This window comes from Hyperolius riggenbachi, chromosome 7 (genome assembly GCF_040937935.1).
Source record: "Hyperolius riggenbachi isolate aHypRig1 chromosome 7, aHypRig1.pri, whole genome shotgun sequence".
NCBI classification, from domain to species: domain Eukaryota; kingdom Metazoa; phylum Chordata; class Amphibia; order Anura; family Hyperoliidae; genus Hyperolius; species Hyperolius riggenbachi.
The window spans coordinates 83,965,582-83,982,898 of NC_090652.1; the positions used below are offsets into that span (position 1 = coordinate 83,965,582).

Consider the following 17,317-nt stretch of genomic DNA (forward strand, 5'->3'; position numbering starts at 1 on the left):
GTAGTCCTATGTAAATTGGATCAGATCTACATGGAACCCGATCTTTTCCCCTGTACTGACTGTTTTTTACTGCCAGTACTCTTGCCCTCATTGAAAATGGCGCTGTCACATGGTAGAGACGCCATCCGGCCCCAGTCACGTGACATGATGCAATAGAGGTCTCCCATCTGCGTAGGAAGCGGCCGCCTGTCCCGCAGTGGTAACCTTGATAGCACCGGACATCATGGTAAGCGTCACCGATACCGGGCGCTGCTCACGTGGTGGGGAGGTCACCGGGTCATGACTTCACTGTGCCCCGGCGGAGACTGTACAGGTCACGTGGAGCGGAGGTGTCAGTGCAGAGAGCAGCCAACCTGGGGGACTACTGGTATCAGCATGGCCTGACCTGGGGGACTACTAGTCTCAGCATGGTCTGACGTCACTTGACTAACTATGATGATCTGTCAGTGGCTTTGTTACTAATCTGTAGCCTGATTTATTTTAGTTAGCAGCAGGAAGGAGTTAGAGGCTCAATCAGGCTGGTTATTGCTGCTGTCTGTGCTCCTGTAAGCTCTTTCCATCTTTTTGCTGTTGAAAACACTGCAAGAGGGGAGAGTGACTAACCACCATTAAGTCACAGGCGGCAGTAATAACCTACCTGATAGGGTGCCCATAAATCTAGCGATTTTCATATTTTTTTTTTTTTTAGGCCCCGTTTCCACTATCGCGAATCCGCATGCGTCTTGCGTATGCGGATTCGCATAGACAATATAAGTGAATGGGCCTGTTTCCACTTATGCGTCTGCGGGAGCGTTTTATTGTGCGGAGAAAATCTGCATGGAACACCCTGCAGAATTCGCACACAATGTATTTAATAGGGAAATTGCATGCGTTTTCCCCATGCGTTTTTTTGCCGCAAATTCGCATAGGTACCAATGTAAATTCACACAGGCAGTGACATGGTTAAAATCGCATATACCCTCACCTATGCGAATTTGTGGCAAAAAACGCATGCGGAATCGCATCCGCATGCGATTTCATCAGCGGTGGAATCCAGGCGATTCTGCACCGCAATAGTGGAAACGAGCCCTTATGTATTAGCGTACTTATTGTTAAGTGTGGTTAAAATGTCTTAAAGTGAACCGGAGATGAAAAAAAATATATATATACATACCTGGGGCTTCCTCCAGCCCCTTCCGGCCTGATTGCTCCCTTGCTGCCGTCCTCCGCCTTCTGTATACTCCGTAAGGGGTCCCGGTATTATCAGCAATCGTGCTTACTGCGCATGTACGGCCCAGCCGCACTCCCATTCCTGGGCGATCTCTGAACCTGCGCAGTACTCTTCTGGCCACGGGAGTGAGACACGGGAGAGCGAGCATCCGCACTGTACATGCGCCGACTGGCTAAAAATATGTGGACCACTTACGGAGAATGCATAGGACCGCGCCGAGGGAGCGATCAGAGGGGGCTGGAGGAAGCCCCAGGTATGTATGATTTTGTTTTGTTTTTCATCTCTGGTAAGCCTTGTACGCAAGGACTGTTGCCAGCAGAGATCAGAACTCAATACTTTGTTTGGACATCAGACACGTTTTTAGCCTCTATGCCATACATGTCAAACTCTGGCCTGTGGGCCAAATTTGGCCTGTAGAGCCATCAAATTTGGCTCTCAAGTGGTTTCCCCACTTTGTATTATGTTTGGCCCACTCTAGACCACCAGGGAAATTTTATTGGGGCGAAGCCCTATAACCATAGATAACCAGGAAAGCCATATAGGGGAGGGAGAAAGAAAGCACTAGACACCAGGGAATTGTATACGAGAGGGAGGGGGGCCACTAGACACCAGAGAGCTGTATAGTGGAAGGAGTAAGGCCCACTAAACACATAACGGTACAAGGAAGGGCCACTAGACACCAGGAAACTGTATAGGGGAGGGAGACGGCATTAGAAACAGGTAACTGTATAGAGGAAGGAGGAGGGCCGCTAAACACCAGGGGAACTGTATATGGGATGAAGGGAGGCACTAGACATCGGGAAACTGTGTGTGGGAGGGGGGGGGGGGGGCATTAAATACCAGGGAACTTTATAAGGGAATGAGTTGGCGAGTAGACATTGAGGTTGGCCCGCAACTTGACCAGTGTTTCATTTTGGTCCACTTTGTATTTGGGTTTGACACCCCTGCTCTCTGCTGTACACACCAACCAAAGGGCATAGAACCATCTAGCTTGTGTGCAAATTCTTACAATCAGGTTGTGAACAATAACCTAACATTATTGTTACATAGTTACTTAGTTATTTGGGTAAAAAAAGGACATAGGTCCGTTGAGCTCAACCAGAAAATAAGGTACAACACTAGCCTGCTCCCTCACATATCCCTGTTACAAGGCTTGGACCAATTAGCTCCAAAAGGGAACAAAAATCCTCCCCGACACCATATGGCAATTAGATAAAATCCCTGGATCCACACCACCAAAACTTACCTAGTAATTAAAGCCACTGATGTCCTTCAATGCAAGGCTGTGGAGTTGGTAGAAAAATTATCTGATTCCTCAGTTTATGAAACCTCCGACTGGATTCCCGAAATTGTTCCAACTCCTCGACTCTGACGCCACAGTCCCTGTAGGGCTATGTAGTGGGTACAAAAATCATCCGACGCGGACTCTTCAGTATATGAAACCTCTGACCCCAGGTATTCTATTATTGCTTTGACTGCAACTCCACAGCCCTGCTTCACTGCAAGGAAAGCATCCAAACTCCCCCGCCCCCTTTATACACACATATAGATCACCTTCCTGTGATACAGTGAATCACCTTCCTGTGAAGATCACCTTCCTATGAATGTGATCCACATTCCACATTGTATCACTCTTAATTTTAAGCACTGTAAAGAATCCTTTCCTAAATAAATGGCAAAACATTTTTTTTCCTCATGCTAAATTCTCAGGCAGATCTCAGAGCCTTTATTCTGTACAGATAATGAGGATTTATAGTCGTTGTCAGTGTTTATCTGCTGCTGTCCTTACTTTCCATGGTCAGCCTGGATATTTTTCTTGTCATTTCTTTGTGGAAATGTGACCCTGGCATCATCCCTGACACACTACAAAATACAACCATGCATTGCTGCTTATGTATCACTCACTAGATTTCTGCAAGTATCTAGTACTAAGAATCTAGTGATGTTTATTTGGCTTACTGTAGTTATTGTTACTGTTCTTGCTCGTTTGTTTCATCACATTTCTAGACTTCCTGTATTGATTCCTCAACTGCACTTATCCACTCAGTGAAGTGAAGAATGGCCTTTCCTGATCAATTTGCAAACAATAAAACGTATTAAATGTCAGTCGATGGGGTTTCATTTTGAATTGTTTTTAGATCCAATGTTTTCATTAAATCTTCCATCAAACCTGTAAAGAATCTGTAAGGCCTTGTTCACATTACACATCTGCAGACTTGCTGAGCGCTTTTCTAAGTGGTTTTGCTCAGCGATTAATTTCTTTTCTTCCTGACGTCAGTCATGAAGTGAACTCTTTGACGCGGAAATGAATAAATACAATGTATTTATTCATAAAAGCGCTGTGGAAATTGCTTTTCAAGCGCTTTGTGATTTCCCTATACTTTGTATTGAAGAGCAAATGCTCAGAAAATGGTGCAGGAGCCGCGTTTGCGATTGGAAAGAAAGCTCACATAGAGCAACATTGCACTAGCGCTTTTAAGGCGATTTTTTTTTTTAAATCACCAGCGCTAAAAAAAAAATAAAAAATAAAAAAATGAAATCGCTCTTAGTGTGAACAAGCCCTACCAGTGTATGCCTGGCCTTAGAAGCACATTGTCAGCAGTAAACTTTGGAGGTTTACCTGAGGACATTATCCCCTTAATATTGCCCCCCACCCCATCTACGTTACCACAATTTGACTACCATCCTCTTTTGCACGGTTTACCTCATACCGTAAATTCAAACAACAAAAAATCTGTAAGACAGTACATTGTGTTATTGAAGTCCCTGCCTATTGATAATCTTTGGTCCTCTGGGTAACGCTGTTTTATTGAAGGGGAAGCACTCAACACAATTCCCAATCACAACATGGGGGGGGGGGGGGGGGGGGGGCTATCCCACCACTCAATAATAACAGTAACTACAATGTATAATGCTTTTCCCCTTCCAGATTCAAAGCACTTGCGAGGCAGCCACTACAGTACATTCAGTAGGTGTTAGCAGTGTTGGGGAGTCTTGCCCAATAACTCCTTACTGAATAGATGCAGCTTACTGAACAGGAAGAGCTGAGTTTTGAACCCAGGTCTCCTATGTCAGAGGCGGTGCCCTAAAGGATACCAGAGCTAAAACCCTTAGTAGAAATGTATGGTGAGCTGTCCTGATGGCCACCGCTCCTCCTGGTCTCCTTTGTCCCCCTCTTTCTTATCTAAAGCTCCCCGGTGGCCTCCACTACACAGGCGCTAGCCCAGCTTGCACATTTCCCTCACCGCGCGGCCGGGAGTGATCTGCGCATGACGTCACGATTACGTCATGCACAGATTACTCCCTTCCACAGACGCGCGCTGAGGGAAGCGTGCAAGCCAGGCTAACGCCAGCATAGTTAAGGCCAACCTGGGCGACCCGGTCACAAGAGGAGCGGTGGCCATCAAGACAGCTCACCATACATGCCGGCTCCCCCCGTTTGGGTAGGTGCACACCTAAAAGCGCTAGCGTAATTGCAAATGCTCAGTGCTTTTAAGATGTGATTTTTCTAAGTGACTCTATGCATATGCCTTGCGATTTTTCTGGGTATGCCTAGCGATTTCTGGAGTGTTTTGGTGTAGCATTTCTTTATTTTGGGAACAGTACAGCTGAAAGTGAACAGCTTTTGATTAAAAAACGCTTGGAAAATTTCTCTGATCTAGCACTTTTCAGAGCTATTTTCCACTTCCCTATACTTAATATTGAGGCTGAATCACCTCAGAAATGCTGCAGGACCCGCATTTGTGTTTGGGAAAAAAGCTCATCGGTCTGGTGTGATCCATCCCATTCAAATACATTAGCAAAGCGCTAGCGTTTGGAAAAGCGCTCAAAAGCGCTCTCTGTGCACCCGCCCTTACTCGTAAAGGTTTCGGCTCTGGTATCAGTTTATCATTACACTATAGCCCTTTACCATAGAGGTGTATGGAAGGTGGTACTGTACTTCTAGTCTACTATGGAGAGCTGCTTCAATCAAAATCAAGCTCAAGTCACGTGATTTCTGTGATTAACCAATCACAGCAATTACATGTGCAGCCAGAGGGCAGATACTGTTCTCTCCTCCATATCTCTGTCTGTTGTAAAAACAATTAACACAATAGTACAAGTAAAAAAAAAACTAATGTTATGAATGCCAAAATCATCAATAAGAAAACCAATAAAAGGCTTGAACTACTTCAGTTGTGTGTAATGAATCTAAAATATATGAAAGTCTAATGTTTATCAGTACATTACAGAAAATAATGAACTTTATCACAATATGCTAATTTTTTGAGAAGATCCTGTAGTAGTGTGAACTCAGCTTAAAGGCCCATACACACGTCGGATTTTTCTGAACGACTGGTCGTTTAAACGTCCCGTCGTTCAGTCATTCGCACGTCAAATCCGACGTGTGTACAGACTATCGTTCGCGTGATAAGACTGGTTTCCAGCGATCCGCCGGGCGGATCGCTGGAAACCAGTCTTATCAGGCGAACGATAGTCTGTACACACGTCGGATTTGACGTGTGAACGACGGGACGTTCAAACGAATTTCCTATCTCAAAAAATTAGCATATTTCATCCGACCAATAAAAGAAAAGTGTTTTTAAAACCAAAAAAAGTCAACCTTCAAATAATTATGTTGAGTTATGCACTCAATACTTGGTCGGGAATCCTTTTGCAGAAATGACTGCTTCAATGCGGCGTGGCATGGAGGCAATCAGCCTGTGGCACTGCTCAGGTGTTCTGGAGGCCCAGGATGCTTCGATAGCGGCCTTAAGCTCATCCAGAGTGTTAGGTCTTGCGTCTCTCAACTTTCTCTTCACAATATCCCACAGATTCTCTATTGGGTTCAGGTCAGGAGAGTTGGCAGGCCAATTGAGCACAGTAATACCATGGTCAGTAAACCATTTACCAGTGGTTTTGCCACTGTGAGCAGGTGCCAGGTCGTGCTGAAAAATGAAATCTTCATCTCCATAAGGCTTTTCAGCAGATGGAAGCATGAGCCCACTTTTGAACCAGAAACAGTGGCAGAAGCGCCTGACCTGGGCTACAGAGAAGCAGCACTGGACTGTTGCTCAGTGATCCAAAGTACTTTTTTCGGATGAAAGCAACTTTTACATGTCATTCGGAAATCAAGGTGCCAGAGTCTGGAGGAAGACTGGGGAGAGGGAAATGCCAAAATGCCTGAAGTCCAGTGTCAAGTACCCACAGTCAGTGATGGTCTGGGGTGCCATGTCAGCTGCTGGTGTTGGTCCACTGTGTTTTATCAAGGGCAGGGTCAGTGCAGCTAGCTATCAGGACATTTTGGAGCACTTCTTGCTTCCATTTGCTGAAAAGCTTTATGGAGATGAAGATTTATGTTTCAGCATGACCTGGCACCTGCTCACAGTGCCAAAACCACTGGTAAATGGTTTACTGACCGTGGTATTACTGTGCTTAATTGGCCAGCCAACTCTCCTGACCTGAACCCCATAGAGAATCTGTGGGATATTGTGAAGAGAAAGTTGAGAGACGCAAGACCCAACACTCTGGATGAGCTTAAGGCCCCTATCGAAGCATCCTGGGCCTCCATAACACCTGAGCAGTGCCACAGGCTGATTGCCTCCATGCCACGCCGCATTGAAGCAGTCATTTCTGCAAAAGGATTCCCAACCAAGTATTGAGTGCATAAATGAACATAATTATTTGAAGGTTGACTTTTTTTGTTTTACAAACACTTTTCTTTTATTGGTCGGATGAAATATGCTAATTTTTTGAGATAGGAATTTTGGGTTTTCATGAGCTGTATGCCAAAATCATCAATATTAAAACAATAAAAGGCTTGATCTACTTCAGTTGTGTGTATTTGAATCTAAAATATATGAAAGTCTCTAATGTTTATCAGTACATTACAGAAAATAATGAACTTTATCGCAATATGCTAATTTTTTGAGAAGATCCTGTATAAGAATGTTGCGCATGTGGAGTGGATAGGCAGACATGCAAACAGATCCTATGCAAAGCAATGGGGTCCATTCGCATCAGTCCATTTGGAACAGATCTGTTTGTTCAGTTGTGATTAGGGATGTTCATTAAAGGGGAACTGAAGAGAGAGGTATATGGAGGCTGTCATGTTTATTTCCTTTTAGACAATACCAGTTGCCTGGCAGCCTTGCTGATCCTCTGCCTCTAATACTATTAGCCATAGCCCCTGAACAAGCATGCAGCAGATCAGGTGTTTCAGTGGTTCAGACTTATAAGTCTGATCTGACAAGACTAGCTGCATGCTTGTTTCTGGTTTTAATCAGATACTACTGCAGAGAAATAGACCAGCAGGGCCGCCAGGTAACTGGTATTGATTAAAAGGAAATAAACATGACAGCCTCCATATACCTCTCTCTTCAGTTCCCCTTTAAGGGCCTATTTCCACTACATGCAGATTGGATGCAGAATGGATGCAGAAAAACTGACTCCAATGAAAGCCTATGGGCCTTTTTCCACTAAATGCGATTTTCCTGATGCAGATTTTCCCATAGGTATTCATTGGAGTCAGTTTTTCTGCGTCAATTCTGCATTCAATCTGCGTGTAGTGGAAATAGGCAGTCAATTAGATGCAAATAATTCTGAGTTCATGCAACATTATGTAAATTATATGCGGCTTGAAAATGGACCAATCAATTTAAACCTTGGTGGGACTTGGTTGATCCATTTTCAAGCTGCATAACCATTTTCATACAAGTGTTACATAATCGTACATGATCTCAGAATTATTTGCATCTCATTGATCATCCCTGGTTCTGATGGGGGGATCTGAAGGTTGTGTGGTGCATGATCATTGCAGGTACGGATCGCCAGCAACACAGTGAAGGCTATGGGAATGGACAGCGTCGCTCTCACTGGGCTGGTTGCCGCATGTTTCACCATCTTACCTGCCTGTCTTCTGACTACTTGAGCCCACTGCAGTGGAGAAGCGCTGGAATGCAGATCAGAGCCCAGCAAAAGCATTGTGGGGCTCACCAGTGGATTGCAATAGACCAATGGGAATCATATCTACCCAGGGAGAATTCTCATTGGGGCATTAAATGGGGGAACCAAGTGTTAGGGCAGCAGGTGGAATGGACAGGGCAGCAGCACACCTTATGAGTAGGGATGATCAATGAAATGCAATTTTTTCTGAAATTATGCAAATTCTTATGCAAATGTATGCAGTTTGAAAACAGACCAATCAATTTAAACCCAGGTTTAAATTGATTGGTCCATTTTCAAGCTTCATATATTTGCATAAGAATTTACATCAACGCAGATGCATATCTGTGATCATCCCTACTTATGAGGTGACAGACCCTGAGCTGTGCAGTCGAGGAGATGGATAGTTTTTGTACCGACTCCACAGCCCTGGATAGTTCATCCTGAGCTGATATGTCGTGAACACACCATAGTGCATCCAGTGTAATGTGAACCCAGCCTAACTAGGCACCATAATAGCAATACAAATAATGATTACAATATTAGTAATGCAGGAAGGCTTTCTTTTCCTAACTTGCTTGTTGCCATTTGTGTCTGTCTGTTGTAGCGCGGGTGGTGAAGTGACAGAAAATAAGCCGCAGTATAAATCAGGCAGAGGTTTCCAACTTTCTCCCTTACTATCGGGGAGTGAAAACACAACTCCTTTGTTGTTGGTGTTGAGCTTTGATGGCAGCAAAATTAATGTTCAGTTAAAGTGGACCTGAACTCTTGCACAGCACAGAAGGAAAACAGAGAGGAATGCACCCTGTGTGTATTTAGAGGGTTTAGCCTATCTAATCCCCCCTCATCTGTGGCTAATCACAAGTGTAAATTGTTCTGTCAGCTGGCTGCCTCAGCAGAGCTGCTGATTTGTAAACACAGGATGTTAACTCTGTCTGCTTCCATGAAAGCAGAAAGTAGACACACTGCAGGTTTATTGCCAGATTTATATCAGTTGTAACAAAAATGTTTTTCTTTAAAGGTTATTATGCTGTTGCTTATTTTTTACAGACGAGAGGAATTTCTGAGTTCAGGTCCATTTTAAAGGACAACTGAAGTGAGAAGAATATGGAGACTGCCATATTTATTTCCTGTTAAACAATACCAGTTGACTGGCAGCCCTGTTGATCTATTTGACTGCAGTAGTGTCTGAATAACACCAGAAACAAGCATGCAGCTAATTTTGTCAGATCTGACAATAATGTCAGGAACACCTGACTTGCTGCATGCTTGTTCAGGGTCTATGGCTAAAAGTATTAGAGGTAGAGGATCAGCAGGGCTGCCAGGCAACTGGTATTGCTTACGGCCAATAAATATGGCAGCCTCCATATCCCTCTCGCTTCAGTTGTCCTTTACAGGCAGAAACATTTGATGGGCAGAACAATAGTTTGTATTGATGGTTCTGGCCGTTGTTCATAAGTCTGGGCAGGCATCCTTTTACACCAATCAGAACATGAGCAACAAGCAATTTCCTGCAGTGAATGATTGCTTTATCCCTCCTGCTTCTCCACTAAAGGTCCGTACACACGCCGGACTGGAGGCAACGACGGGTCCGTCGTCGCCTCCTGCTGGGCGGGCGTTCCAGCGACAGTCCGGCATGTGTACAGTCTGTCTGCAGACTGATACGGCTGTTTCTGAGCGATCCACCCGGCGGATCGCTCAGGAACAGCCGTATCAGTCCGCCGACAGACTGTACACATGCCGGACTGTCGCTGGAACGCTCACCCAGCGGGAGGTGACGACGGACCCGTCATTGCCTCCAGTCCGGCGTGTGTACGGGCCTTAAACACAGCACATGCTAGTCAGCTATGTCCTGACCTGTCATTCGCTGTCAGCTGAAGCAATCACAAACAACCATTTTAGCTGTTGAAATCCTAGCATCTGTATTTGGCTGTAGTGTAAACGACATTAAACCTTGCCAGTTGCTTATCTACATTACAGTGTACTTTGTCCTTCCCTCACAGGCGAAATACTTGGCACAGATCCTGGTGATGGGGGCGCAGGTGGTGGGGAGGGCGTTCACAAAAGCTCTTCGACAGGAGTTCGCTGGTAAGTAGTCCGAGCATTGGAGATGTTGGTTTGACGCTTTTTTTCTGTGAACGGTGAAATTAGTGGTGTTGGGCAAACATTTTGATACATTTGCTAAGTACAGTTTGCTCTGAATTTTCGTCAGTGAAAAAACAGAACTTTGCTTTTCACACACACTAATCACATTTATATAACCTGCTGCCAATTAACTGAATCACGGGCAGCACGGTGGCGTAGTGGTTAGCGCTGTTGCCTTGCAGCTCTGGGGCCCTGGTTCGTACCCAGCCAGGACAACATCTGCACGGAGTTTCTATGTTCTCCCCGTGTCTGTTTAGGTTTCCTCCCACACCCCAAAAACATGCAAGTTAATTGTCTTCCCCCTAAAATTGACCCTAGACTACGATACATACATTACACAATACATACCAGTGTTCTCCCCAGACATGGGAAGGCAATTGATAGTGAAAGATTCTTTGGTCAATTGCTTTTTAGGATAAAATCGATCAGAACGTTGGAAAATATGATCGGATTTCAAGAAAGATTCATTCAGTAAATGTGAATGTTTGATAATTGCCTTCAGATTGCTTATGATCATTCAAATCACATCAAAAGATCGAATTTAGTGAAAAATTGTACCGTTAATGGGCACCTTAACAGATCAGCAGTTGTCAGATCTGTGGCGCTAGTCTACTTTAGAAGACTTAGCAGGAAACCTCATAGGGAAATTCTGTTAATGTGATTGGGTGTACAGCACCCTCTTGAACCTCTAGGTTTCAGATAGGTTGTAGTAAACTATGCCTACGCTATTTGACCAATTACAACGCTTTGTGCTGTAGAGGGTGCTTTGACTGGAGAACTGTTCTCTATTTGGTTTCCTGCTGGGTCCTCTAAAGCAGTGTTTCCCAACCGCTGTTCCGCGGCACACTAGTGTGCCGCGGAACGTTGCCTGGTGTGCCGTGCTCTTATCCCCCCTCCCGCCCGTCCCTGCGGCCGCCGCTGTTATTACCTTAGCAGCGGCCGCTCTCCCCTCTCCAGACCATGTATATGCTAGCAGCGTATCTCCGGCTGCTCTGTGTGATGCACTGATGCGGAAGGAGGCAGGGCTCGGTTACCATAGTAACGGCGATACATATCGCCGTTACAGGAAGCCGCTGCCCTCCTTTCTTCCGCATCAGTGCATCACACAGAGCAGCCGGAGATACGCTGCTTGAATATACACGCGCCGGAGAGGGGAGAGCGGCCGCTGTTAACAAGGTAATAACAGCGGCGGCCGCGGGGACGGGCGGGAGGCACTAAACTGGCTATACTGGGGCACTATTCTGGGGTACTATACTGGCTATCCTGGGGCACTAAACTGGCTATACTGGGGCACTATTCTAGCTATACTGGGGCACTATTCTGGCTATACTGGGGGGCTATACTGGGGCACTATACTGGCTATACTGGGGCACTATACTAGCTATACTGGGGCACTATACTAGCTATACTGGGGCACTATACTAGCTATACTGGGGCACAATACTGGCTATACTGGGGGTCTATACTGGGGTACTATACTGGCTATACTGGGGCACTATACTGGCTATACTGGGGCACTATACTAGCTATACTGGGGGGCTATACTGGGGCACTATACTGGCTATACTGGGGCACTATACTGGGGCACTAAACTGGCTATACTGGGGCACTATTCTGGGGCACTATACTAGCTATACTGGGGCACAATACTGGCTATACTGGGGGGGCTATACTGGGGTACTATACTGGCTATACTGGGGCACTATACTGGCTATACAGGGGCACTATACTAGCTATACTGGGGCACTATACTGGCTATACAGGGGCACTATACTAGCTATACTGGGGCACTATACTGGCTATACTGGGGCACTATACTAGCTATACTGGGGCACTATACTGGCTATACTGGGGCACTATTCTGGGGCACTATACTAGCTATACTGGGGCACAATACTGGCTATACTGGGGGGCTATACTGGGGCTCTATACTGGCTATACTGGGGCTCTATACTGGCTATACTGGGGCACTATACTAGCTATACTGGGGGGCTATACTGGCTATACTGGGGCACTATACTGGGGCACTAAACTGGCTATACTGGGGCACTATTCTGGGGCACTATACTAGTTATACTGGGGCACAATACTGGCTATACTGGGGCACAATACTGGCTATACTGGGGCACTATACTGGCTATACTGGGGCACTATACTGGCTATACTGGGGTACTATACTGGCTATACTGGGGCACTATTCTGGCTATACTGGGGCACTATACTGGGGCACTATACTGGCTATACTGGGGCACTATACTAGCTATACTGGGGGGCTATACTGGCTATACTGGGGCACTAAACTGGCTATACTGGGGCACTATTCTGGGGCACTATACTAGTTATACTGGGGCACAATACTGGCTATACTGGGGCACTATACTGGCTATACTGGGGGGCTATACTGGGGTACTATACTGGCTATACTGGGGCACTATACTGGCTATACTGAGGCAACTAAACTCCCTACACTGGGGCAACTATGCCAGCTATGCAGCCGCACCCCAGCCCCCCCCCCCCCCCCCCATAGCGGCACTGTCCACTAGGTCGCGCAAACAACCGGGGGCCGCATCGCCCCCACAGCGCGCGCGCGCCGTTCCCCGGAGAAAAATTTGGTCAGACAGTGTTCCCCGGGCCGGAAAAGGTTGGGAAACACTGCTCTAAAGTAGACAAGAGCCAGATCTGTTTAGTCTTGTGCAGAATTCAGTTTCTGCTCGTGCAAATTCTGCTTCAGTTCCATCAGGAATTTGCCTATCACTGAAATGTTAAGCATTGCTTTGCATTATATTTCCCCTCTATAACAACCGGTTCTGAGCTTGGTGAGAAGGCTGATTACGAGGACTGGGGGGGAAAATGGGCAGGCCTGAATTTCAGATCTGAACACCTTAGTCCATTTTCTGCTTCAGGCCTGGATAGCAGATCTTAACACCTTAGTCCATTTTCTGCTTCAGGCCTGGATAGCAGATCTGAACACCTTAGTCCATTTTCTGCTTCAGGCCTGGATAGCAGATCTGAACACCATGGTCCATCCTGAGAACAAGGAGAAAGAAAAACCCAACGTATTTTTAGAAAGTAAAAATTTAAAAGGCCAATGGGCAGTTATGCAGGAATTAGTAGAATGGATGACCATCCTGCCGCATCTGACTGCTGATCGGAGGACACACACACGCACACACACATACACACACACACCACCCTGGGGACATGCGACTGTCTGTAGATCCAGCCCCTTTATACAATGCCCACAGTATGGATTGTGCTGCAGGAAGTCAGATGCAGCAGTACAGGAACTGACCACTAGGGCTGTTTTTAGGCATAGACAAACTAGGCAATTACCTGTAAAGGTGGGGGCACCACAGAGCACAGTATACCGTACTTTATAGGAGTCTTATGTATACCGTGTGGAGCGGTATGTTGAGAGAAGTGCACTGTCCGGATGTTGGCCAGTTTTGATGGATGAGAACAGCGCGAGTTGCCCATAGTGGTGGTAAGCGCACCTTATGGGCAAGACTGCTTAGCATGCATTTCGTCCAGTGCTTCTTTGCCTTCTGCGTATCCTCAGAGGCTAACTGTGAAACATATGACCACAACACGCAATCTTCAATGTAATCACTACGTTACCAAGGGTCCAACTGAGGACGTATGGACATTCTTGTGATATTGGACAATTTTGATTGGAGTGTATGTGGACAGAAAGTGTGATATTTGCAACACAACCGATGTGACATAGCAGGGAATGGTTGGCACCGCAGTGTGTCAGTTTTTTAAGGGGAATATTGGGGTTTTTGATACCTTGTGTTAATAAAATCCCATTTGCTATTGAAGTCTGTGATCTTTATATTTGTAATTGATTGCTTTCTGTCACAGTACAGCTCTCCGTGTAGACTGGTAGGCATGGTTTATGCAGCTAGCGCTCCTCACTATAGTTGTATTGTCATACTGCTGCTCTTCTGTGCCATGCAGCACCTGGTTACTCTCTCATCCCTCTATTACCCACCAGCCAGCAGAGCAGCAGCCGAGGCCAGGGGAGGCCGAGCCGGAAAGGAGTCTGCAGCAGTCAGCAGCCTTTCAGGGATAAGCTTACAAGAAGCCCAACAAATCCTGAATATCTCCAAACTGGAGCCTGAAGAGATTCAAAAGGTAACAGCGCAGTGCTGTCGTGTGAACTGTGTTTTCTTGGAATAATTTCTCACAGTAGCCACAGGTTAAAAGACAGGCTGTAGTAGCATGACCTGCCACTAGGTGGAGCCTTACAAGTGGCTCCATTCGCTTTCTACTTTGTTTTCCAGCCAAACTGCTGGATAAGGGCCCGTTCACACTGCACACGTTTCCAGCCGCGTTTTGGAAACGCATGCAGGTGGCCGACACGCAGGACATCAAACAGTGCATAGAGTGCACTGTCTGATGTTCACACTCCATGGCTCCTGTCCCCTGCTGGATGGCGTGTTTCATCGTGCATGCCTGGCCAGGATCTCCCCCATCGCACTCCTGTAGGGGGAGGGGCTGGAGGAAGCAAATTCCTGCACTAGCAGTGTAAAGGCTCCAACCTAGCACTACCCAAACTGGATGCCAGGGCTGCCTCTGCTGCAGAGTCACGTGTTCAGAGCGCTCACCTGTCCTCACTCTGCATCACAGCTCTCCCCCTACCCAGCTGCACACTGCCTTCTCAATGGCCTGATGGTCATGTGACTGCTGCATCCCGTTTATAGATGTGTCTTTATACGGCCATAGATAATATTTGGGGAACTGGAAAACAAAAGTTTTGGTCTGAATTCAAATAGCCACGCTTTGTTTTTGTTCTTTATTTTTTGATCCAATCCAAATAGCAACTATTTTCTAAAGAAAGTATCTTTGGCTTTTTATGCAATCCGATATCAGACTTAATTGTATTTTAATGAGGCGTTACGTCTCCAGTTCCAAACTGTCCAGCTGTTTTCTTTTCATTTTGATCACAGAAAAAAAACCTCATCGTAATTACAGGTCAGGTTCTCTCCTCCCACTGCTCATTATCTCATAGAAACGGCTAATTTGCCACGTGAAATGTGACGTCATTTGTGAGCGCTCTCCCACCAGCTGGACAAAAATAAAAGCTGCACTTTGTTTGTTGTAAAATTGTATGGAGTATATTGCAAAGTGACCTTGTTTCATCTTACAGAACTACGACCACCTCTTTAAAGTTAACGACAAGTCAGTAGGCGGATCCTTCTACCTGCAGTCCAAGGTTAGTCCGCCCATGCGTTTCTCCTGTGTATGAAGGTGTGCGCACATACCCAGCTATACCCAACTGAGCAAGGCTAAAGGCAGCCATACACTGGACGATTGCCACCAGATCGACCAGCAGATAGATCCCTCTGTGATCAAATCTGATCAAAGAGAGATCTATTGGCTGCTTACACTGCAAACAGATTGTGAATCGATTTCACTATGAAACCGATTCACAAACTGTGGAGCTGGCGCACCCGCACAACCCCCCCCATCCCCCTCCCGCGTACATTACCTGATCCGGCCGGCGAGAGTCCCCCGGTCTCCGCTGTCGTCTTCTCCGCTCTGGGCTCCAGCTTTACTTTACTTCCTGTCCCGGGAAGTTTAAATAGTAGAGGGCGCTCTACTGTTTAAACTTCCCCCAACAGGAAGTAAGTAAAGCCAGCCGGAGCCCAGCACGGAAAAGGGACATCGGGGACTCGCGCCGGCCGGTTCAGGTAATATATTGTCACTAGCGTCGGTTGTCGGACATTCGAACGCCGTTATCGATGCACTCCTGACCCGCCGGCGATTGAGTGAAATCTTGCATGCGGACAGATCGACGGGATCAATTTCGGACGGAAGTCAGTCGAACGGTCACCGTTTGTGTATCGATTTCACAGCAGATTTGATCACAGTGATCAAATCTGCTCTCTATCAGCGGGAAATCAAGTAAGTGTATGGGCACCAGGGGCAAATCCAGGATTTTTAAGGGGGGGGGGGATTCTGGAAATGCCCAGTATAGATTAGATTAGCTAGGTATATGCCCCCAGTATAGATTAGATAGGTATATGCCCCCAGTATAGATTAGATAGGTATATGCCCCCAGTATAGATTAGATAGGTATATGCCCCCAGTATAGATTAGATAAGTATATGCCTCCAGTATAGATTAGATAAGTATATGCCTCCAGTATAGATTAACTAGGTATATGCCCCCAGTATAAATTAGGTTTATTCACAGTATAGATTTAGATGGGTATATGCCCCCCAGTATAGGTTAGATAGGTATATGCCCAGTATAGATTTAGATAGGTATATGTCCCCCAGTATAGGTTAGATAGGTATATGCCTCCAGTATAGATTAGATAGGTATATGCCTCCAGTATAGATTAGATAGGTATATGTCCCCCAGTATAGGTTAGATAGGTATATGCCCCCAGTATAGATTAGATAGGTATATGCCCCCAGTATAGATTAGATAGGTATATGCCTCCAGTATAGATTAGATAGGTATATGCCTCCAGTATAGGTTAGATAGGTATATGCCCAGTATAGATTTAGATAGGTATATGTCCCCCAGTATAGGTTAGATAGGTATATGCCTCCAGTATAGGTTAGATAGGTATATGCCCCCAGTATAGATTTAGATGGGTATATGTCCCCAGTATAGATTAGATAGGTATATGCCTCCAGTATAGATTAGATAGGTATATGCCTCCAGTATAGATTAGATAGGTATATGCCTCCAGTAAAGATTAGATAGGTATATGCCCCCAGTATAGATTAGATAGGTATATGCCCCCAGTATAGATTAGATAGGTATATGCCCCCAGTATAGATTAGATAGGTATATGCCCCCAGTATAGATTAGATAGGTATATGCCCCCAGTATAGATTAGATACCGTGTTTTCCCGAAAATAAGACCCTGTCTTATATTATTTTGTCCTTCAGAAGATGTGCTAGGGCTTATTTTCGGGGAGGTCTTACATTCCGGGGGGTAGCCAGACCTCCCATTAGTATATAGCCAGATTCCTCCTGGCTATAACTAAATCCCCATTGTATAGCAACCGATTCGCA

At 45.8% G+C, this 17,317-nt stretch overlaps 1 protein-coding gene across 1 annotated transcript in view; it reads left to right on the forward strand.

Moving 5' to 3' along the window:
• The window catches only part of CORO7 (coronin 7), a 343,435-nt gene that overhangs the window by 316,020 nt on the left and 10,098 nt on the right, over window positions 1-17,317 (forward strand). Inside the window, exons 28-30 of the mRNA XM_068244175.1 lie at window positions 10,138-10,222; window positions 14,277-14,416; window positions 15,432-15,497. Of these exons, the coding sequence (XP_068100276.1) occupies window positions 10,138-10,222; window positions 14,277-14,416; window positions 15,432-15,497 (291 nt within the window). The remainder of the gene's footprint in view (window positions 1-10,137; window positions 10,223-14,276; window positions 14,417-15,431; window positions 15,498-17,317) is intronic.